Source organism: Plutella xylostella, chromosome 4 (assembly GCF_932276165.1).
Source record: "Plutella xylostella chromosome 4, ilPluXylo3.1, whole genome shotgun sequence".
Lineage (NCBI taxonomy): Eukaryota > Metazoa > Arthropoda > Insecta > Lepidoptera > Plutellidae > Plutella > Plutella xylostella.
Genome location: NC_063984.1, coordinates 11953916 through 11977336, shown reverse-complemented (window position 1 = coordinate 11977336; position 23421 = coordinate 11953916). Strand labels below are relative to the sequence as shown.

General features: G+C 37.6%; 5 protein-coding genes and 1 long non-coding RNA gene across 9 annotated transcripts in view; 2 read left to right on the top strand and 4 right to left on the bottom strand.

The window, feature by feature from the left end:
• The first annotated feature begins 96 nt into the window (after window positions 1-96).
• On the top strand, window positions 97-3285 carry LOC105395813. Its single transcript, XM_011567775.3, has 4 exons — window positions 97-240; window positions 390-526; window positions 1820-2083; window positions 2265-3285. Exons 2-4 carry the CDS (start codon window positions 401-403, stop codon window positions 2358-2360), a joined length of 486 nt encoding a protein of 161 aa, XP_011566077.3. The 5' UTR covers window positions 97-240; window positions 390-400; the 3' UTR covers window positions 2361-3285.
• On the bottom strand, window positions 3280-6114 carry LOC105394305 (plasmolipin). 3 transcript variants are annotated; one of them, XM_011566190.3, is made up of 4 exons: window positions 5965-6114; window positions 5308-5466; window positions 4930-5196; window positions 3280-4716 (listed from the first exon to the last, which is right to left on the bottom strand). In XM_011566190.3, exons 2-4 carry the CDS (start codon window positions 5440-5442, stop codon window positions 4579-4581), a joined length of 540 nt encoding a protein of 179 aa, XP_011564492.2. In that variant the 5' UTR covers window positions 5443-5466; window positions 5965-6114; the 3' UTR covers window positions 3280-4578. The 3 variants fall into 3 exon arrangements, with proteins under 3 accessions (XP_011564492.2, XP_011564489.2, XP_011564490.2); XM_011566187.3 differs by having other exon boundaries at window positions 5833-6024; XM_011566188.3 differs by having other exon boundaries at window positions 5845-6024.
• Window positions 6115-6277: 163 nt separating this feature from the next.
• LOC105394304 (plasmolipin) lies at window positions 6278-16623 on the top strand. 2 transcript variants are annotated; one of them, XM_011566184.3, is made up of 4 exons: window positions 6278-6463; window positions 7200-7344; window positions 7961-8227; window positions 14498-16623. In XM_011566184.3, the coding sequence occupies exons 2-4, from the start codon at window positions 7210-7212 to the stop codon at window positions 14642-14644; spliced, it is 549 nt and encodes a 182-aa protein (XP_011564486.1). In that variant the 5' UTR covers window positions 6278-6463; window positions 7200-7209; the 3' UTR covers window positions 14645-16623. The 2 variants fall into 2 exon arrangements, with proteins under 2 accessions (XP_011564486.1, XP_011564487.1); XM_011566185.3 differs by lacking the exon at window positions 6278-6463 and adding an exon at window positions 6544-6687.
• Window positions 12576-13482, bottom strand: LOC125490616. Its single transcript, XM_048630432.1, has one exon. The coding sequence runs from the start codon at window positions 13433-13435 to the stop codon at window positions 12839-12841; it is 597 nt and encodes a 198-aa protein (XP_048486389.1). The 5' UTR covers window positions 13436-13482; the 3' UTR covers window positions 12576-12838.
• LOC105395818 (conserved oligomeric Golgi complex subunit 4) overlaps window positions 16497-23421 on the bottom strand; it is a 25339-nt gene continuing 18414 nt past the window's right edge. Inside the window, exons 13-14 of the mRNA XM_048630406.1 lie at window positions 17629-17816; window positions 16497-16792 (exon numbers count right to left, since the gene is read on the bottom strand). Coding sequence (XP_048486363.1) covers window positions 16750-16792; window positions 17629-17816 — 231 coding nt within the window. The 3' untranslated portion in view covers window positions 16497-16749. The remainder of the gene's footprint in view (window positions 16793-17628; window positions 17817-23421) is intronic.
• LOC125490629 overlaps window positions 17878-23421 on the bottom strand; it is a 12089-nt gene continuing 6545 nt past the window's right edge. Inside the window, exon 2 of the long non-coding RNA XR_007267798.1 lies at window positions 17878-18291. This is a non-coding gene — a long non-coding RNA (uncharacterized LOC125490629). The remainder of the gene's footprint in view (window positions 18292-23421) is intronic.

Here is a 23421-nt window from a genome sequence, read left to right as displayed (position 1 = left end):
TTGTTATTATTTCATTCAAGCCTAAGAAGATGCACACAGAATACTAGGTACAGTTTGACATTGACAGAAAGCTGTGCACACAGAGTAATAAACTCTGCTAGAAAAATAGGCTTAAATTTATTGTAAATAAATTAAATATTTTACTAGAAATCTAGAGAAGTATACGGTTCAATCAAATCTGAATAATCTTTATATACCTATTATATTTAGATTAATTCCAACGGCGGTTCTTTATATAAGGTATGTATATATTTAAAGTTTGCTAACGGTTAGCCGACTTATTCTCGCCAACCGCTCATTTTATTTGTTTCTACTACAGTTATCCAATGAGTTCATCAATTACTAGTCTTCACCTCACCAATCTTCATCTCATCCTATTCTCATTCCAGCGTAAGTGACGATGTACGACGGTCAGATGAGCAACCAGAGCAGCCCGAGCAGCCCGGGCGCGCCCCCGCAGCCCGTCGTGCGCCTCGACAGGAAGCACCTGCGCACGCCCTCCGGCATGTGCCAGATGGTCCAGCTGGTAAGGAACCGGGGTTGGCTTTTAAGAATACTTTCCTTAATAGGAGTTGCGTAAGTTGCAGAGAGGCAGGGAGAGGGATAGTACTCCCCTTCTGAGCCATCAAAAGTTGCCGGCGGTGCTTAGTTTTTTTTATATGATTTTTTAAAAAATTAACCTCAAAATGTATGGAATTTTGGTCTAGACGTCAAACACTAAGGAAAGATGTAAGTTGTCACTTTAATAATATTAAATATCTTAGTTTATGACTTTAATAATATTAAATATCTTAGTTTATGACTTAAATAATATTAAATAACTTAGTTTATAAACATAATATAATGACTTTTTTACATAAGTTTCTCAGAACAATAATTTGTCTATGCTAAAATGATGATGAAATAAAACGCAAAACCGCCATATTGGGTTTTTAAAAACAAACTGTCAAAGTTCATTCCGTTTCATGTCCGTTTCTTTCGTGGTTACGTGAATGTTCTCCCTGCTGTTTTTTGTGATTTCCACGTCAGGGGGTGCAGGGGCACGCCCCTGCTCGGGGGGGTCGGGGGGCGGAAGCCCCCCGCAATGAAAATAGAAATCAATATAGAAATCCTTTCCACCTAGTCCTTCTAGACACCGCCCTAGAGTGTATATAGAAAGCCGGAAGCGCGAAGGAGCGCGACGGCTGCGTGTGGTGAGGAGCAGGCAGACGAACGTAGCCGGAGCTGCTGAGGCTGGTCGCCGCAGGCGACCAAAAAGCCGAAGCGGCGAAGGCGAGTGAGGCGCCTGCGACGAGGTACACGCAACAAGCCGTCGCGGTCCGAGCGCTGGAGCCGTGGAAAAGTCATATTTTATGTTCATTAACTAAGGATATACGATACTGAATATTATTAAAGGAAGTAGTTACTATCTTTTCTTAGTTATAATCTGTTTACCAAAATTTCATACATTTTGAGGTTAAATTTTAAAAAAATCATATAAAAAAAACTAAGTACCGCCGGCAATTTTTGATGGCATATGGGGGGCGTACTACCTCCCCTCCCCCCCCTCCCCCCCTCCCCTACCCCCTATTAAGGAAAGTGTATTCAAAAAATTAACCCTTATCAGATATCATCATCTTGATTTCCACTGATGATGATATCAAGACATTCGTAACTAAAAAGACAACACCTACAACCACGGCAGCAAATGGCCTGGAATGTGTGTTGTGGTCTCTGTGAAAAGGAATATTCCTAAGAGAGAAGAATGCATTCATCCATTTTTAGGATCTACTCAGGAAGTGAGGCACACCTTATAACTAATTTGTTTATTTTATTCCAGACATGCAACATTCTTGGCTTTATCTGCTTGAAAGTGGCATGGGGAGCGTGGGTGTCAGCCATATTTTACAACCTGATATTCTGGATTGGCATCCTCGTCACGGGAGCCATATTTACCTCATACCTGTTCCACGTGGTGGAGAAGTTTGATGCGTGGCCGTGGCACAAGTTTGAGTTCCTGTACTGCGCCGCCATGGCTCTTGGCTATATTATTACATCAATATTTGCTATGACTATTGGTGAAAGTGTTGGATATGCTGTTGGGGTAAGCAACCTTAACTAATTTATTTGTACTTATTATTTTACATGCAGCATTTAATTGGATAAGTAAAACTGATTCAAACTTTAATGTTTAAGTCTCCACTAGAAGTTATTCTGAATCAAAAATTATACACTACAACAGCTAAAAACCTCTTACAAGTAACACTGTACATTTTCTATTCCAGTTCTTTGGCTTCTTTGCCATCATTGCCTACTCTGGTGACAGCTACCTGAAGTACCAGGCATGGAAGAGGGGCCTCCCTGCTCAGTCACCGCAGTAGATACCACATATCCCAAACTATTTCCATCCATTGCTCAGTATTAAAGGAAACTATGTTAGAATAATTGAGCAGTATTTAAACACTTTCTAGTGCACTGCACCCTTTAAATGGGCAAATGTATATGTCTCTATTTTATTCAATGCACCTAGCTGTTACAAAAAGGCTCAGTAGTTACACTATGCTAGGCTACTGATAGGAACAATGCAGAGGAGTACTTAAATATTACCTTTGAGGTACCAGGCACCTATCAGTAGCTTAGTGTTAATAAGCCTGTTAAATGCTACTGCACACTGCCACAAATCTGCAGTATGCAATGGCCTTTAGCTTAAATGTTATAGGTAGGTTGTAAGTGTTACTTTTCTAAGTTCAATTTTATTGAAATACGTGTTATGATCTTATTTTTATAACTATGGAAATTAATTATACTTTTCTAAAAGGGCCAACAAAGAAGGAGCCTATAAATTATGAAAGAAGAATCCAACGAATGTAAGATTTATAGTATTTTTAAGATTTATTAAGTGGAGGGAATGTTTATCTGAAAGGAACAAACAGATCTTACTGGGTGCTGCAACTAATACCGCCAAAATTACCTTATGAAAATAAAATTACACTGGTGGTATGAATTTTATCTCTATCTGGTGGCATAAGGTAGAAGCTATGGGGCCAATAAGGAATGCATTTTTATAAATGTAAAGGCAGGGTTCATTATACGGGCTTTAAGAAGATGCCATTGTAAATCGACTTTTTGATTTACTCACTTAATAATTTAATAGCACTTTATACTTATTGATTAGGTATTTTGAAATGTTTATTTGGTATCTACAAGAAATCGTCTTAAAGATGTTATACTGATTATGTTTTATAAATGACTGTTTAATGTTAGATAAAATCATAAGATAAGTTAATAAAACACTGTAAGCACTTATTCAAAATGTGTTTTATTTAAAATTTAGGTAAATAAATACAATCATTAATCCAAGAGTAAGTCACAATAGTGATAAGTAATTATGAGATAAATGAACTACATTAACAATGGATTAAACTTTTTATTTAAACATTAAATAAAGTAGATAAGAAATAGGTATATAATTATAAAAACGTAGGCAGATTTACATCAAGAAAGCTCTATATTGCTATACACAAAATTGAGACAAATATATAGATATCTCAGATAGAAGTGAATTTAATTTGACACAGTGTGTGAGCATTTGCATAAGCTGGACGGAGAAGTATACTACCTGCCGCATTATTCAGTAAAATTACAGAATGTTGATATAATGAAGCCAGTGCCTTAATACACAGGACTTGATATTTTATAGTATGAACATCCATGATTGTGAATACTATGATTAGGCATAAAATATAATTTCAATTTGTTTGTAAAATGTGCACGGATAAACTACACACTTCTTATTCAATGCAATGCAAGTGCAATGTATGTTCAAATACTTTAGTAAGTGTTATAAAAGTGTGTTAGCATACATTGCATGGACAAGCTATACTGATCCTTCTGTAAGTTTACGAAATTGAGTATAAGATAGTATCACATTTTACACTTATTTATTGTAATATTTACAAATAACACTAAAATCATTAAAATCACAAAATTATGTCCTAAATAAGTACAGACCCTGAGGTAAACATGTTGAGTGTTTTACACCTAAATAATAAAATAATTTAACTTAACACTGGTGGGTTAATACAATGCTTATAAATATAATACGGAAAAATGTGAAATGCATCGAACAAAAAACTATTTGTACATTTTTGCTAAACTAAATCTTTGGCTAGAATATAACTTGCGAAAATCATGGAACTACAGGGAACATTAATAATAATGTGAATTCAGACTGTTAGACTAGTAGACTACAAGTTTAGTAGTACCTACATATTGTGATGTAATGTGTAACCATTATCCTTCATGACCTTTAAAAGCCAAGAGCCACCTATCAAGACGTAATTTGCATTGTTGATGATGTCATCAACTCCTCACAGATGAGATAAACAAACATTCCATATACATAACAAAATCTACAATAACTTACTTATCTACATGTTTCTGAATGATTTAACTTTATATTCCTACACTTATAAGATAAACGTTACAGCTTTGAGCTGTAGTACCAAAAATACAATTTCATTTAAATTAATACAAAAATCCCAGTTAAACTTTAATTTTTCTATAATAATTCTTGGGTTACCTTAGTGGTCCCCTAGTTCATGCCATGGTGGCGGGGGAGGTGGGCACCTGCTTGTTGACCACCCGGTGCCCCTGTGCCAGCTCGCCCGCCTGCAGAGCCTTCGCTTTGAGGAAGGCATCCAAGCCATATGTCACCATCGCCAGGTAACCAAAGAACTGGAAATTAATTACTTGTTATTTATATTTATTACACAATATATCTAATTGAGCATTATTAAATTATTGATCTATAATATCTATAAGAATAGAAAAGAATCCACAAGTAATAACTTGTAAATAGTAAGTAAAGTTTTATTGTGACATATTCCTGGATCCTTAATCCTGGATTCCTAGAAAGTCTAGATTTTAAAGCAACCAAATGACTCTCACCCCTGCAGCAGAATATCCAGCATTCCCAAACGCAACAACAATAGTAGATGTTGTCAAGTTCAGAAACGTGAGCACAATGTACAACACCATCTCTATCTTCAGCCACTTGATGTTGTGGTACTTCTCCACCACGTGGAACAGGTAGAGCAGCAGCAGCACTGATGATGACCACAGCCCGAGGTGGCACACTATGTTGAAGTACACCCCGCGACCATTTGATCTGAACGGTGATGATATCAAACAGATGAAACCGAGGAGATTCAACACCTGAAAAACAACAATAGTGTTATTTTAAAGTTTCTTAAAACCATTTCAATAAATTATAAAAATCTTACATTATGTGGTTTGTAGAGTAAAATTTTTGTGTTTGTTACTTACAATAACAGTAGCTTTGAGCATGCCAGGTGGTGTTCTTATGTATGAAGGGTCAAAGCGCACTTCTGTTATGAACACAGTATTCTGAGATCCCATGCCCTGCGGTGGAGGAGGAAGAGGCGAGTTTGGGAATGCCATTGTATTATATTAATTAATTTACTTCTGAAATGAAATGGTACAATAAGAACATAGGTACACTGAATTCAGATAAAACAGCAATACTATTCTAAGACCAACTGCCGAAATAGGAAAACTAATGGTGTTGGCTAGTAAATCTAGTTAGAATGAGATGTGATCATTATTTCCTGTGTCAATTGATAATTGAATTTGCTCCTCTCCTTGACACTAAATTAGCGATTAGATACAGCTATGTTTGTGATACAGTACAGGAAAGACAAACAATACAACTCAGCTATGTTATGTATGACTGTATGACTCATTTAAACACATATTATGGTTTATTAAAATTTTATGTACATGCGAAGGTATTTACACAGATGAAAATTTCAGAAACGAGATGAGCCATACCGACACAAGTACCTTCTGCTAACGATTAACTACTGCATCTCAATGGAATTCTTTTTCACAGCATTATCAAAGGGTTTAAAGTAGAAATAGTTCAGTTTTTAAATATGATTTAAGTTTTGTAAATAAAAACACCTGTGAGAGCAGAGCAGCAGCAGAGCGCTAAAATGGCTAACTGTCAACAGAACTGTCAATCATATACAAATGTCAAAAGTGTCACAGAATGGAATAAGCCCCGGAACACGGATGCCAACAAAACAACAAACGCTTGTTTATATTTATCAATATTTATGAAATAGCAGAATGAGTGATACGATGTTCCTTCTCGTTGGAGAAGTTAGATTGGATCTTGATTGGATGCGATAAACGAGTAAAAAGTTATGAAGTTGGGGACAATGCATGCTGTTTTGATATGTCAGTTCACAGAACCAAAATATTTTGACATCAGTCATCAGGCAGACGGTGACATTGCAGTGACGTTTTGGACTTAATTTCTTCACTCTTTTTCACAACACAATCAATCATTTACTATTTTATTGCTAATACTGATTGCTCTTACTGATACGCCTACTTTTAAACCGTATATAGATAAGGAAAAGTGTTGGTTTTCACAGTGTTTCAGCTATAAACTCAGGTAAGTCCATTTTATTTAGTATAAAGTGTTCATTCATATTATTGCCCCCATTATTTGTCCAGGGAATTGCTCAATAATTGCTATTTTCGGTGATGACGGGTGGTCCTAGCCCGGGTGGGCTAGTCTAGTCGTCCTCATTTTCACATAATATTGTTTGGTAATGACCGGTTTAACAATACCGATATTATGTAAAAGTCACAGTAACTGTTCACTTTCTCTTGCAGGTAATTATTTATAATAATTAGGTTTAAGTACTTAGATCGAATAGACGCCTTTAGCTATACCTACTGACAGTGTGAGTTACTATTTTATATTATTTCCTTAGGTCTTTAAAGTAGTGTTTACTTTGTGCATAGTTTCCCTTCTGGGGGAAATAAAAAATAGATGCAGAGGCAAGGATGTGCTCCCTATTGATAGATGAACCACTAATCAATGTATATTACTAAGAAATTCAACATACAGTTTTGGTAAGGAGAATAGGACACTTAAATTATTTTGAAACTACCTACCTAAGTACCTACTTACTTACTTAATAACAGCAAGTTTGCTTTTTCTTGTTTATAATATTCCAAAATCTTTTTATGACTAATAGAGATTTAAAAATGATACAGAATTCAAACAATACGAAAAAAACTATTTACTATAATGATAGGATGTGTTACAACTTTTTACCCCAAAAAACAGCAACATATTTTTAAAAAACTTATGAATACTTAGTTACAACTACTGTTGGCAGATAAACAAAGATGGCGGAAGCAGGGTTCCCAGGGCAGCACACGACCACCACCACGGTGACATCCAGCACAAGCGTGCAGACCAACATCCGCTTCGACAAGACCTACATCCGCACCTGGCCCGGCGCACTCAAGGCCGCACAAGTGGTGAGCTTTCGTTTTTACTTGCGTCTTTCCATATGTAGTTTTTAGCTTGGTCATGAGTATGAGAGATGAATTTATTAGTTGTCCGTGCTCACTCACATCGCGCAGCCCCAAGAGCGCGCGCGAGGGAGAACTCTTGTCACATTTTAATAGTGACCTGTGCTACAGGGCCAGGAGCATGCACCTGGATTGAACATGATGGAGTTTTTACATACATAATTATAGTATGACTGTATAAAGATTAAGAAATGAGAAGTCAGAGATTAGAAGCTAAATAATGTTGAACAAAGTTATGCCATGGACTCAAACAAAGGGGTTTCAAATGTAACGCAATGTACACTCAATATGTACGCGCAATAGATCCCACAGTCAAATGGAGTTCAAGAATTTTTTTATTCATTTTAAGTTCATTTAGGATTAGATTTCAAGTTTCTTATATATAGGGATTTCCAGCTTGGGAAAAAGCAGTCTAGGTAAATCCAATCTAGCTATCCTATCCATAAATGAGGAATAAAATTCATGAAATGTGTAGTTATGAAATTAGAAACTTATAGGGAGTAGGCATAAAACAACCACAAACAAAAACTACTTTACACAACTAACTAACCCTCACTTCCAGCTGCTGTCGCTGCTCGGGTTCATCTGCATCCAGTGCTCGCGGTTCAACAACAACGGCAAGGGCGCCTTCTTCTCCTGGATCTCGATGGTGGCGTTCTGGTTCACGGGCATCCTGCTCGGGCTGTACCTGTTCCACTTCGTGGAGAAGTTCTACCGCATCCCGTGGCTGAAGATCGAGTTCGTGTTCTGCGGGCTGTGGGCCTTCTTCTACCTGCTGGCCTCCTCGCTCGCCGTGTCGGTGTACGACTCCGCGCATGAGGCCGCTGCGGTGAGTGTGCTCTCTTGTTTTTGTAGTTATAGCGAAATAAAAGGTAAAATACATAGTGTAAAAAGATAGGTAGGTACTTGAAAATAGTATTTGACAACATTATGCCATCAAAAACAATACTTGTCAAAAAAACCAAGTCTCGCAACTCAGTAATCGGCTGTCCAATTTCAAAACACAGTAAGCGCCAACTTTAAAAAAAAACGGGTCTTTGATTTATACATTATTTTAGGCGATTCCGCAGATTCCTGCATTGTCAGAATATCAAAAAACAGCTTAGAAACGAAAATAAAATTTCTAAAAACCTAGTAACTCCACCCTGCGAAAACAAAAATGCCACGAAAACCATTTTAAAACACAGTAAGAGCCACCAACCATTTTAAAACACAGTAAGTGAAAATGACTTACTAGGTTTTAAAATTGTCAATGGCGCTTACTAGGTTTTGAAATGGTCAGCAAAGGTCAATTTTTGCCCGTTAATTTTAGTAAGTCACAAATGGCATACATTATTACAAACACTTTTTTCGAAAAAATATCAGATATTTCAGAACCTGTATCTTTGAACCAATGAGACCTAGAGAGGTGAATTAAAAGTAGAACATAAGGAAATTTTGTCTTCTTTATAAAAGCCATAGAGACCTTTCTCGTCAGAATTATTCTACTAGCCCTATTTTGCATAAACCAAAAAAAACTCAAACATTGTAAACTAATTTTAGCTCAAAATTTAGAAAATATTGTCTAATTTAAGGCAGCCATAAATAATGTTCGTGTCAGACATGCCTTCTTAATATGGCGATTTGGTTAATTTAGATAAAACTTAAAAATATGCCGGTATTTCAGCTACTCGTATTACTTAGTGCGGTCGTGTAAAAGTGCTGCAAAATTTGATTTATATTATGCGAAAGATCCAAAACATATAAAAAAATAAAAAAAACATATAAATTATTACGTTATTATTGCAATTTCAATATACTTTACTTGTCTTAAATTACACAATAATGGCTCTTACTAGGTTATAAAATGGTCAGTGAGGGCGGTTTTAGGGTGAGAAAACCATTTAAAACCTAGTTAGTGTTTTCTTTTGTGCATTACAGCAACAATATTAGTCATATTTAAATGAAATAGTATTGTATGTAAAGCCTAGGTTCTGCCGGTTCTTTTAAGCTTACATTCGTTTAGATATGTATCATTGTTTTACCAGGGCATTGAAATGAAGGGACAGAAACGTTTTTTGGCTCTCCTGAACATTTTGTCTCTTGGCTGTTACTGTGTTTTGAAATTGGACAGCCGCAGTTGTTCTACGGTAAAAAGTTGTGAGATCCATGTAATACCAAGTCATATCCATGTAATACTTAATATGCGACTTCCTGTCTTAATATATTGACTCGGCCATCGCATGAAAACACGTGTTAATTAAATTATTTAGTGCGATGACCAAGTCAATATATTAAGACAGGAAGTCGCTTATTAAGTATTACATGGATATGACTTGGTATTACATGGATCTCACAACTTTTTATCGTAGAACAACTGAGTTGCGAGACTTGTTTTTTTTGACAAGTATTGTTTTTGATGGCATCTCATTTCTTTTTGTATTTTTTAGACAGTTTTAATATTTTTTTTCGGTACATGACGGGAATTTTTTGCTCGATTTGGCAAGGGCACTATCGTGCGCCTATATTTATGAAGTTATTTAAGCAGTTATGTACCTACCTACAAAACTGGAAAAAAATTGAAAAATTTTACTCGACACCCCCCTCCCCCAATATTTTAGATTTTCCTTGATTCATACACCAAGCACTACTTACATTCCAAATTTGAAGCTTCTAGGTCTGCTAGAAGTGCCTTAGAATTTTTATGATCGGTGAGTGAGTGAGTGAGACAAAATTAAGAAACTTTGACCCGTTTTAATTTTTAAAGTACTGATTTAAATTGAATTAAATTTGAAATATACCGTGTCTTTATAATGCCTACATGGTTACTGAAAATTCAGTCTTCTAGTTTTATCCACAAGGAAGTTACAGGGGGTCGAAAATGGCCTGAATTGCTTCGAGAAAAGGATGGTACAGCCGTGCCGCAATCAAGCCACGTCTTTCTTGGTCTTCCCCTCTTACGCCTTCTTTCAGGTCTCATTTCCAACCCTTTTTTTGTAACATAACAGTTATCTTCTCTTCTCATGACATGCCCAAACCAAGAATGGCGATGGCTTTTCAACTTCTCCACTATAGGAGCCACTTTCATACTTCCCCTTATAATAAATAAATATAAATAAATCATTTATTTCGGATTGATCCATATTTTGTTAGTAACAATGAACTTAAAAATTATGTTAGTAATGGTATTCAATTAAATTAAATTAAAATGACATATAATAATTAAATAGGTAAATTATTTAGCCGCCCATTTACACGGCATAACATGTGCACACATCAAAGATCGTAGCAGCGGACTGTCTACTCTCTCTGCTATAGTGGTCAGGAGGCTGTTGGTGCTGGCACGCACCCGCCGCATCAGGGAGGCTACTCGCTTCCTCATGATGGCATGAAATCCATCAGCGTGTGCCTCGGCGAACATCCCTGACGCGCTGCAGTACCGAGGCAGCCCCAACAGCATCCTGAACGCATTATTATATTGAACGCGTAGGGCGTTGTAAGCCTTTTGAGTAAAGCTGATCCACAGGGCGCAAGTGTAAAAGGATTGGCAATAGGCCCTAAATAATGTGATTTTTACACTCTTTGTACATCTTGCAAACCTACGGATCAGCATGTTACTTCTGACTGCCAACGCCCTACGCTCCCTCTCAATGTCCCAATCATCTGATTGCGACTCGGATACCCAGTGCCCCAGGTACTTAAATCGCGGTACGCGGTACCTTATATATTCATTTCGTATTCTATCTTTTCTTGTCACACCACACATCCATCTCAACATTCTCATCTCTGTCACATGCATCCTTTTCTCATCGCATACTTTGGTTGCCCAGCACTCATCCCCATACAACATCACCGGCCTTATGACGCTTTTATATATTTTGCCTTTGATCTTAATTGGCATCCTGCGATCACACGTCGTGCCGGTGAGTTGTTTCCATTTCATCCATCCCGCATTCATTCGTCTCGTCACATCCCTGTCAATACTTCCATCACTCTGTAGAAGGGAACCGAGGTATCGGAAATCCTCACCTACTGCCAGTGGCGAGGTACCCAGAGATATCGACGCAGCTGAAGTAGGCCCTCCGAATTGACAGAACACATATTCTGTTTTGGTCCTACTCAGTCTCAATCCCACACTCTCTAGGGTGTCTCGCCACTGGTTCAGTTGCTCCTGTACTACGTTCTTCGTTCTACCTTCATAAGACAGTGATACTACATATATTTTTTTTAAATTTTGGGTAGTCAGGCTCTACCTACTTATAACAATAATAAACAATATAAAATAATTTAAAATGATTGTGTTGATGTAGTTTCTAATGTGGATTTTGAGGATGTGTTTTAGAGGAGAAGCAAAACTCGTGGTGAAATCAGGATAACCACTATAAATTTCATTATAACGTTGTATGGTAAATTAGCATAAATGAAATAAAATACGTACTTACTGTATTAATGCTAAGTATCCTCCTTCAGGATATTTTAGGATATACTTAGAATAAGTTTATTGTGCCGTTATATTGCAAAGTTTTGGTCTAAAATTGAGTGACAGATGGGGGCAAAGGTCTTCTTTTATTTAAGGCAGCTATACTCAAACTGCGGCCCGCCGGGCCTTTATCAGTGGCCCGCGTGCCATGAGAGATAATAGAGAATATACATTTTGTGTAAAAAGTACCTATCGGGATTTTATCCATAAAACAAAATATGTTTCTTATTCATCCAAATTTCTTTTATCATCTTCAAAGTTAGCTCCTTCAGAAACGATGCACATACGCCAACGAATTATCTAATCATCACTACATTTTTTTAAACGCTGTTACCAGAGTTGTGTGAATTAAATACTAAACATAACTCTGGAAACAGCGTTTAAAAAAATGTTATGGCGTTTAAGGCTGTGTTACTAACGTTATTATGAACCGATCAGAGCCACCGCGCAAGCAAGACGTGCACTTAATCGCTAGCCTAACTACTCTTAAATACGACTGTAAAGTAAAATCAGTAATACAAAGTTCAAAAGTTCATAAAATCTTTAATTTAATCATTATCATCTTTAACAAACTGGCGTATGTGTATCGTTTCTGAAGGAGCATACTTTGAAGGTGATAAAAGAAATTTGGATGAATAACAATCATTTTTTGTTTTATTTATCTAATCCCGATACTTTTAACACAAAGTATATGCTGTAGGTATATGCATGTGTTTTTTTTATATTATTATTCGATAGTTTACATCGCTTTATAATAGTTAAAAAAATTGCTTGCGGCCCGCAACACCATGACTTAAACGTATTTGTGGCCCTTATATAAAAAAGGTTGAGTACCAATGATTTAAGGTATAAACCGTCAAGATGTGATAAAAAAAAATATGGAAGAATATCACCACAAACCTTTGACCGCGTTTTTCTCGAAACCGCCTAAATTGTACTGCGTTTACGCTATTGACGGCAGAATAGTTTACAAGTAAGTTCCTATTCAGATGACGAGTAGCCAGTCGGTAGTACGGAAGGGTTATCGCATCTTATAGGCCTGTTTCGTCCAAAAAGTTTGCAAATTGTTTCAAGTATCATGGCAGCATTATCAAAAGTCTTATAGCTAGTGTATTGCCTGTGTCCCAAATCGATCAGAGGAGTATTTTTACTATTTTGAATCCTGTCAAGCGTCTTCATGCTTTGTCTGACCAATGATGGTCCTTGTTTTTGCACGCACGTACTATACGGCTTCAGTGGGACGTCAATTCCATCAGGTATGCAGTGGTAAAAAACGTCATATTCTCTCCGTAAAAAATACAAATTAGCTGCGCACATGAGAAATTGGCTTTCGTAAAGAATGTTCTTTATGTTCCGAAGAGCACACATCAGTCGGCTACTGTCTAAGCCGCTGCCAATGAAATTGTAGGAGACTCTAATTTCGTGGCCCATATTGTTAACGATCCATGGATAAACTTTGATAAAGAATTCTTGATCAATTGAAGAACCAAAATCACTGTATAGGGTTATAGGCTTCCAAGCGACACATATATTTAAAACTATTGAAATAGACACAAGCTGCTTGATGGATAAAGCCATTGTTGAAGTGCAGGCAGTCCACCGTCCCGTAAATTTTTATTGTGTTTGTTTTCTGGTCATTGATTTTATTGCTATTTATAAGTTCATGGTACTTCTGTAACGTTATTTATGTTACAAAGAAAATTCTATTAACATTCTTGTGTATTTTGCGTGTTAAAATTTTACATCCAACATTTTTCCTTATCAAACAAATTAAGCAGTATGTACCTATACACAAGGTACTATACCTTGTGTATAGGTACATACTGCTTAATTATATGCATTATATTATATAATAAATAACAAAATAATAATAAAAAAAATATTAAAAACTGACTTAAAAAAATACAAAAAAGTAAGAAATAATTTACACCAATTCTTTGTGACAGTAAAAATATACCTAAGCAGGAACGTTCTTTACTAACGTTACTTTTTAGTGGTTTTTCGAAGTTGTTTTTTTTTCGTTAGATATTATTCATCCAAATCATCCACTGCTGGACTTTAACCAAAGTCATCATCAGATTGGGATTCGAGATATTCATCAACACACTTGGATTCATAACTGAAGTATTGTTTGTATAATTCTGCTGTGAATCAGAATGTTTCCGGGAATTTAGTTGTTTGATAGCGTGCAGCGTGAATGACCGAAAATACATGGAGTGATAATGATAAGCAACTATAATAAGTACCTACGAGTACACAATATTGCTACGTTCGGTACTGTGCTTTATTGATGATTTAGAATGTTATCTTTTAATTAATTTGCACTACTACTATCAGCATCAAACATCTTGCTAATCAAAATAAATCAAACAGCCAAAAAAAGAACCGCAATTATGAATCATTTATCCTCCACCAAGATAATATAGATAATAAACTAACAGTTGTTCCGTTTAAAGTCTGACGGTATTGAAAAGAGAAGTATGCTCATTTCTAGTGTCTTAGGTGATGAAGGACTGGATATGGAAAGCCGACAGGGAAAAGACAGAGAGCAGTGAACGATTTTTGGCTGAAAATGCTAGAGTTAATTCCGATAGGTCTACGCCAATCAACCAATCTAACTAATAACCCCTCTGCCCTCAGTTCTTCGGCTACGGCGCATGCGCGGCGTACCTGGCGGACTGCTACCTCAAGTACCAGGCGGTGAAGGCGGGCGGGCTGGCGCAGGGCTCGCGTGTTGTCTCCAAGCAGACCACTAGCGCCGTCACTACGCCCAGAGAGGGGTACTAGAGGGGAGGGGGGGGACAGGAGGACAAGGGTAGTGGAATCTTTCAGCCACATTGTGTAATTTTCTAAGGAAGTTACAATTGTGTTTAAAGTAACGGCTTATATTCATTTGTTTTGGAGAAGTAAAGTTATTTACAGTATTGATCAATCGATATTGGAAAGATCGGTATGGTTAAGTGTAATGTATGTCAACATGAATTCAGTGTAAAATAAGGGTTTCAAGGTTCCACTACCGCTTTGTTCGAAGATGTTTAAAGAATTTATAAAATGCTTTTGAAGACATGTTTTAGGCCCTCGCCTGGCACAGCGCTGTCTTTTGGTCAGTTTGCAACTAATTCGCGAATAGAAATAGGGGCTGTTATTGTATATATGTATTACCCGAGATAAAAAAGATACATATCAGTATTTACTGGATTACATAAATCATAAATATGGAACAGCTCCTATTTTTATAATGAAAAATAAGAGTATAGAATAAGTATTACTTCACCTAATGATTTATTAACTAAACTTGTTTTAATTGTTACTTTCTATTAATATTCGCGTTCTTGTATTGTTAATGCATTTTTTATACTTAATTTACTCATAATTAAGGTTATTGACGACAGCTTGGAAAAGACTAACCAAAGAATTTTCGACATTATGAAATATGATGTTCTCTTGATGAATCAAAAATCTAAATAATTTGGATAATGAATCTTTCTTTAATCATGACATTTTATATAAAATTATCTATTTTATGTGACTTTCTATTTTTCTGATGAATTTATTTGTTATATATCAATAAGTACTACTCATTCCTAGTTACATAACTAGGAATGAGTTTTTTAATCAACTTGGTGCACAGTTAATGTAAATAAAATCCTTTTTCGCTTTAAGTGTAAGTCTGCATGGCGGCAATGTTATAATTACATAATAATATATAACAATCGGTATACAACGATAATAGTATCATTATCACCTAGAGTACCTGCACATATTTCATAACTTATCTACTTACTACATTTTTATTGTAAAGAATTAATTTTAAATCATAAAAACAATGATAAATATAATCAGGCAAACAAAATTAAATATAAATTAGAGATATACAAAAAGGGATTTACCAATTTAAATATCAATCAATTAAAATTTACATATTTTCAAAAAGCTTATTACTACTTTAAAATATACTTATTAGTACGAGGTACGAGTCGGGTCGGTACATATCTAATTAACGTAATTAATATAAAAAAAGAATTTAAATTTAACCAATTCGTGTTAAGTCTTAGTTTTATAATTTGATATCAACATAAATATGTTTTATATTTGAAAATCTATACATAGGTGGTGTAATACAGGGAAGAATTATTGTCCATTTGAAGTCGTACATTATGATTTATACATAATACACCCTACTACTACTTAAACATGTTGCTCCGAATATTGAAAATAGATTTTTTATAATGTTAGTACACTGATGTATTTTATCTGTTGTCTAATTCAGCAAGCGCTAGTTGTATTGTACACGTCTTGTGTGTATGGGGGTAGGGAGGGATGAGTATATTTGCAGCTTTGTGAGTAGTATTTTCAATTCATCCTGTTCAAACGGGTGAATTAGATTAGAACAACGAATTAAAAACTTTCATGCAATGTTTGAGCAATAGGATTTAAGTTCAAGACGTTACTTACTAGGTATTGTCGTAAATGATAATGTGTAAGCATGGCATGTAGTATTGATCATCAGAAATCTATTTTGTACATACATTTATATTAAATGTAAGTGATTTATAGCAATGCAAATAGCCCCCTATTTTGTATGCGTGCCTTATTTGTATGACATTTAATAGATGCACTGCTATGTGGTGTTATTTTCTTGTTAAATATTTATGTATGAATGTTGTCCACTGTCCGTAAATGTTTTATAATCTTATTAATGACACAATTCACAAATTTCTATATCTCTACACAAAGTTTAAGAACAATAAATGTTGAAATAAAAATCTGTTGGTTTTTTACTAAAATACTGTTTAATTTTATATAAATTAGGTTATAAGTTGATAAATTCAATAAACTTAACGTATTAATTGGAATATAGTAAATAAATGCATATTATTTCCTTCTTCATCTTACAGCTTCAATCTCTTTATGTCTTCCATTTTGAAGTCCGTCCTGAAATTAAGATTTAATTTAATTTTAGGTTAAGTATACTTCTGTACAAGCTTTTCGCGTCTATCATAATCTATGTATGCTTAGATTTTGTTATTTACTCAACGGTTTTAGATGCGGGTTTTTAAATACGTAGATAGACTGCAATGTCGACGTTGCTAGCTCGCATTACGTCTCCTAGTTAGTAGTATTATAACGGCTACAGCCGGTCTTATACGGCTCTTACCTCCTTGCCAGTAGCTCTTTTACCCCTACACTGGGTCTCCTGAAGTCCACAGCGTGGCTCTCGTGACCACTCCCACTCGTAGGTACTTAGAAGAAGAAGGTCTATCCTACCTTGACTTCGCGCATGTTGCGAGGTCGTATCGCGCTGGTTGTTAGTTATGTGTAGGTTTAGGTGAATTTCCAAAACTCGTAGAAACAAAAGTTGTTCAGAATAGCACCCGGAGTACCCCCTTTCGGCTTAGTATACTCTTTTGCCCTGTATTTACCTCCTCGCCAACAACTCTTTAACCCCCACAGCGGGTCTCCTCAAGTCCACGGCATGGCTGACATGGTCCACGGCCAGCACGGCGGCGGCGGCGGTGAGGCGCGCGCACTTCTCCCGAGGGCCTGCCCCCGCGCCGCCCGCCCAGCCCGCTAGGCGGCGCGCGCGACGTAGCTCGTAGCTCTTTTATCCCTACAGCGGGTCTCAAGTCCACAGCTCACGTGACCACTCCCACTCGTAGGTACTTAGAAGAAGGTCTCTCCTACCTTGACTTCGCTCATGTCATGTTGCGAGTTTGTACCGCTGGTTTTTAGTTATGTATAAATAGGTGCTAATGTAGTATTATATTTACCTCCTCGCCAGTAGCTCTTTAACCCCCACAGCAGGCCTCCTCAAGTCCACAGCATGGCTGACGTGGTCCACAGCCAACACGGCGGCGGCGGCGGTGAGGCGCGCGCACTTCTCCCGCGGGCCTGCCCCCGCGCCGCCCGCCCAGCCCGCTAGGCGGCGCGCGCGGCGCTCGACTAGTAGGGCGCTTTCCTGGGGAGGGAGGGGGAAAATTAAGAATATGTTGGACGTACCTAATAGCTTCTTAATCGTAATAGACTATTGTTAAAACCAGAAGGAAAAGGTGACACAAAAAGTAAACTCATTTGTGAAATAGGTTCGTTTTACCATAAATCATTAATACAACTTGAAAACATGAGGATTTATATCAATAACAAACAAATTAAATCAGAAAATACAAGAACACGACTCCATATTCAAATCAACTCCCTCCTTCCTTGACAATGACATTGACATCTCCTTTTTGACGTTTCCCGCCATGGCTTATCTGCCGACCACAGAGTACGTCGTCGCGGTGTAAATACGATTGCTTCCTGTTATTATTCTGAGGTTCGGAGTTATATTTGTAACACGGCCTTTCCTGACGGCGTGACGTCCTCGACCGCAACGTCTTCTCAAAGTCTTCAACACCACGCTCTAGGCAATCCAAAACTCAGCACTTCAAAATCTGTAAACAATTGATGTGATTAGAAGGGTATTTTTTGCATTTTGTTCTAATTGGGCAGAGGCACACGAGTCGGCTTGCCACCCTCACCACTGGCAGAGGCACACGAGTCGGCTTGCCACCCTAACCACTGGCAGAGGCACACGAGTCGGCTTGCCACCCTAACCACTGGCAGAGGCACACGAGTCGGCTTGCCACCCTAACCACTGGCAGAGGCACACGAGTCGGCTTGCCAACATCACCACTAGCAGAGGCACACGAGTCGGCTTGCTAACCTAACCACTGGCAGAGGCACACGAGTCGGCTTGCCACCCTAACCACTGGCAGAGGCACACGAGTCGGCTTGCCAAAATCACCACTAGCAGAGGCACACGAGTCGGCTTGCCAACATCACCACTAGCAGAGGCACACGAGTCGGCTTGCTAACCTAACCACTGGCAGAGGCACACGAGTCGGCTTGCCACCCTAACCACTGGCAGAGGCACACGAGTCGGCTTGCCAACCTCACCACTGGCAGAGGCACACGAGTCGGCTTGCCAACAACTTGGGCAGAGGCACACGAGTCGGCATAACCCTGAACAACAGATAAATTGGCATACAAATAAATAGTAAAAATTCAGCACTGGCAGAGGCACACGAGTCGGCTTGCCAACAACTTGGGCAGAGGCACACGAGTCGGCATAACCCTGAACAACAGATTAATGGCATACAAATAAATAGTAAAAATCTAGCACTGGCAGAGGCACACGAGTCGGCTTGCCAACAACTTGGGCAGAGGCACTCGAGTCGGCATAACCCGAACAGAGAGATAAATTGGCACATAAATAAATGGTAAAAATTCAATACTCATAGTGGACTGAGCACCTTTGTAAACAATAGCAATGTCATTATGACTGCTAGATTAGCACACAAACTAACAACAAAAAATAATTGTTAATACCTTTGTTAGCATTCAAACAAATTAATAAAGTTATGAATGAAAGTCAAAGCCACTCATCGCATTTCTGCGTGAGATCCCGTCGAGAGCGGTTTGAAGTACTTGTGAATGCCCCTCGATGCATGTAAGGGGGGGTGGGGTGCACTATGTAAATGTCAGGTAGTTAGAGGTGAAAAGACGGGTGTACGTTAAGATGGTTTATTGAGAACTAAAATTACATGGCAACCAAATGCAGTGACAAACAATGTGCTAAATTAACAGAAAATGCATAATTTAAGATCATATTGGTCAGTAGGTCGCACATGCCTGCATTAATGCATGCATAAGAGTTGTACTTTGTACATTCTCCCATCTCCAGAATAGAATATAGTAACTAAATTTATAATGCAACAATTATAAAAAAAATTATTAAAAAAAGTTAACTATAGAAGTAAAATAATTAAACTAATATGAAGTAGTAAGTACTAATTGCCAAATACAATCTGATTAAAATAATAACTTAAAAGGAAGTTAAAAAGTCTTTAAATGCAATAAAAACAAGAAACTTCTAAAAATATGTCCGTAAAGGTAAATCACTTAAAATTATCTAAATTATTGTTCTAAATGTCTCTATATTATTAATTAGTCCAAATTGTTCATGTTTTGTCAAATTTTACTAGTCTTTTCATCATTGGTGACGTAGCTTGATCTACACTTAACACAGATTGACTCATAGCGCGACACTGATCCACATTAACACTTATTGCGTTGGGCCTCACTGCACTCATTTCAATGTCACGATTGTTTTGCTTTATTTGCCCTTTAATTTTACACATGTAACAACTAATCACTATAACTGCTACAACGCCGAAAGTCAGTACTCCGTAGATCATGATGTAGTGATGCAGATCATGCGATGAGACTGTAACTATTGCAGACTGCTCCTTCAACGTTTGAATGTCTTCGTTGATTTTGTCAAACTGTTTGTCGTGTACTTCCATTTGGAAATCCTGTGTCGGTATTGATGTGTTGATCACCTCGTTCAGAGGTGACATCTTCGGGACCTCAATTACAGAATTTTGCACCATCAATCTGCTATTTAATTCGTCATGTGCATAAATAGTGAAGTCATCGCCTTTGACAACGCAACCTTGATGTAATTTGATGAGTCCGTTGCCGAGTAAGCGTTTTGAAGTCATTGCTCCGGGGCAAATAATTCGTACTAAGCATTCTTTGCAGCACGCGTACAACCAAGTGTCACCGTCATGTAACTTGACCCATTTATCACTGCAATCAGCTGTTCGTTCCGTATTGCAGTACGTCACGCCTTTGTTTGTTTTTAAATTGATATTACATATTGAATTGGACACTTGCATATTATACTGTGGGTGATTAACCTTGCAAAAAATCTGTTGATCGTTTGGGATTAGACAACTCGAAATATCTTCTGCGTTCAGAGGGATGATTAATCCTTTCATTACATTAAATGCGACATACTCCGTAGCTGCATAAGTATTTAATACACTCTTTCCTTGATAATGTGGTAGAGTCACGACTCTATCAAGTTCATATTTGTCATGTGCCATCAGTGGGATTTTTATTTCCATAATAAGATAGTTCCTTGTCAATCGTACCTGTCCTCTCAGTAGTTTGTAAATATAAATAAAGTTATCCCTTACATCTGGTAAGGTTAAATCTGTAGGTACATGCTTTGATACGAAGCTAAGGTGCTCTTTTAACTGTTCTGGCGGTAAGAGGTGCACATCAACGTGACCTTGATACATATTTGTCAATGTATTTATTAAAAATTGTTGTATAGCTTTTAGGTTTGCAATAATGCGATCGGCTGTAGTACTCGCCGTTAACACGTAGTAGAGATGTTCGTAAAACACCTTTGATTCATTCATACGTAACTTGATATCCTCTATCTGTTTATAAATAAGTTTAAATTGTGTGTTCATTATCGCCTCGTTTCTTTTTATGATATTTTGCTGAGCTTCGAAAATAGTAGTTTGGTTTTTAATTAATTGTAATAGATGTTCCTCGTTTTGACGGATCTTTCCGATATCTTCCTCATATTTATCTGCGAATCCTTGATCCAGAACCCCAAATAATACATTTGTGACCGAACCTACTGCATTGATTAGGCCTCTCTTTCGTCTTGTAATGTGATGAGATTGCAGAATGGAGTTGTAATACATTAACTCGTTCATATCGTGGTCTAATTGTCGGATAATTAATTCAGAGTGGGTGTCATATTCTTGTTTGCGGGCGAAGTTTTTGATGTGCATTACGTAATTTTCTATGTCATTGATCCCTTGCCAATAGGTGCTCATATTATAGTATGTAACCAATTTCCAGTCATCTCTGATTAGTAGTAGTTCCGATATTTTGTCAAAGTATAGCATTTTGCTGGGTTGCAGTTCTGTGATTTGAAAGTAGGTAACATTTTCTTGCAATGTTGGTGTTATAATCATCATGAAAAACATAAATGCATAACAAAGTAAGCTTGCAACTGTTATTTTCTTTTTTGTACATCTCGTTCTTTGCTGTTTATTTTGCTGAGTAGTGTCATCTTCTTCCTCGGTGTCAGTGTCAGTGTCATTTGTCAGTAGTTTTGCCAACTTTGTGATAGGTCTTTTTAGGTATCCTCTTGCAGTTTTTAGCAAAACCACTCTTACGCGTTTGTCAGTTCCGGGAAAGGTTTCAACCACTCTCCCCATGCCCCACCTGCCAGCGGGCAGGTTCTCCTCTTTTATGCATACAATGTCATTTATCTGTAAGTCCTTTTGACTCGTCTTCCATTTGCTTCGTGATTGCAGCTGTGTAAGATATTCGTTCGACCATGTCTTCCAAAAGTCATTACTCATTTTCCTCACTAATTGCCACCTTTTCCTTATGTCAATTTGCTCAGTTTCCGGTTCCGCTACTGAGTGTATGGGTCCACCAATGAGAAAGTGCCCTGGTGTCAAGATGTCAAGTTCTGTGTCGGCCTCAGTCAACGTGCAAAGAGGTCTTGAGTTGAGACAAGCCTCTATTTGGCACAATAAAGTGGTAAACTCCTCGTACGTCAATTTTTGATTTCCGATGACTCGATACAAATGATACTTCATGCTTTTAACGGCAGCTTCCCAAAGGCCTCCTGCAGTTGGCCATGCGGGAGCATTGAAATGCCATGTCACGCCCATCTCGCTGACGTCTTTTAAAAATGTAGTGTCAATGCATTTTAAACAATCTTGGTATTGCTGTTTCAGGATCCTGTCTGCACCAATAAAGTTTGTTCCTTGATCGCTATAGCATGCCTCTGGTTTTCCTCTGCGGGCGCAAAAGCGTTTAAATGCAGCCAAGAATGAGGGTGTGTCAAGGTCGGTCACCATTTCGAGGTGTATTGCTTTTGTTGCTAGGCACACGAAGACTGCAATGTAACCCTTCAATGTGCGTATTCCTCTGCCTTTGTTAGCCTTAACCTCAACGTGGCCTGTATAGTCAACGCCAGTATGGGTGAACGGCCTTGATATTGTCACGCGGGGTTTTGGCAGGTCTGCCATCAGCTGATTATTTTGTTGTGGGCTATATCGGCGGCACGTCACACAGCGATGAAGCTGACTCTTCACTGTTCTATGACCTGATAGTATCCAATACTTTCTGCGTAGGTATGTCAGTGTCAATCGGGGTCCGCCATGCAAAAGTACTTCGTGTGCTTGTTTGATAATCAGCTCTGTTAATCTGCTTTTGCTAGAAAGTATGATTGGTTTTTTCATGTCATCTGGCAATGCTGATTTCGTCAATCTTCCACCTAGCCGCAGTATTCCATTTTCATCTAAAAACGGATTTAAACTTAGTAGGGGGCTTCTCCTGCTAACGTTTTGCTTAGTTTTCAGTCTGGTTATGTCATCTCCAAATTCATGTAATTGCACATTTCTAATGATCGTATGTAAAGCGTTCGTCAACTCAGCTGATGTGAGGTATGCCGGTTTGTTTGTCCTTGATATTTTGCTTCTTAGAATCCACGCTACGATTCGCGTAACATGACTCAACTTACTATGGCGATATAGTAGCTCGAGTACAATGTCAGACGGCTGCAGTTTTGCTGAATTGACTTGTTTATTTTTAGCTTCCATTTGTATGTTATTGTCAACAGCTGATGTTACGATCGGAGTTTGAAGTTGTAGTTCGGGGTTTTTTATCCATTGCGGACCTTCCCACCAGAGAGAATG

What these genes read in the sequence shown, in the direction of transcription:
- LOC105395813 (XM_011567775.3), top strand. Translation starts at nt 401, where the DNA reads ATGTACGACGGTCAGATGAGCAACCAGAGCAGCCCGAGCAGCCCGGGC. An exon ending in TGTGCCAGATGGTCCAGCTG is followed by an intron (nt 527 to 1,819) that starts GTAAGGAACCGG and finishes ATTTTATTCCAG; the next exon opens with ACATGCAACATTCTTGGCTT. An exon ending in GTGTTGGATATGCTGTTGGG is followed by an intron (nt 2,084 to 2,264) that starts GTAAGCAACCTT and finishes TTTCTATTCCAG; the next exon opens with TTCTTTGGCTTCTTTGCCAT.
- LOC105394305 (XM_011566190.3), bottom strand. Translation starts at nt 5,442, where the DNA reads ATGGCATTCCCAAACTCGCCTCTTCCTCCTCCACCGCAGGGCATGGGA. An exon ending in TGCTCAAAGCTACTGTTATT is followed by an intron (nt 5,197 to 5,307) that starts GTAAGTAACAAA and finishes GTTGTTTTTCAG; the next exon opens with GTGTTGAATCTCCTCGGTTT. An exon ending in CTGGATATTCTGCTGCAGGG is followed by an intron (nt 4,717 to 4,929) that starts GTGAGAGTCATT and finishes ATTAATTTCCAG; the next exon opens with TTCTTTGGTTACCTGGCGAT.
- LOC105394304 (XM_011566184.3), top strand. Translation starts at nt 7,210, where the DNA reads ATGGCGGAAGCAGGGTTCCCAGGGCAGCACACGACCACCACCACGGTG. An exon ending in CACTCAAGGCCGCACAAGTG is followed by an intron (nt 7,345 to 7,960) that starts GTGAGCTTTCGT and finishes CCTCACTTCCAG; the next exon opens with CTGCTGTCGCTGCTCGGGTT. An exon ending in CCGCGCATGAGGCCGCTGCG is followed by an intron (nt 8,228 to 14,497) that starts GTGAGTGTGCTC and finishes CTCTGCCCTCAG; the next exon opens with TTCTTCGGCTACGGCGCATG.
- LOC125490616 (XM_048630432.1), bottom strand. Translation starts at nt 13,435, where the DNA reads ATGGCTTTATCCATCAAGCAGCTTGTGTCTATTTCAATAGTTTTAAAT.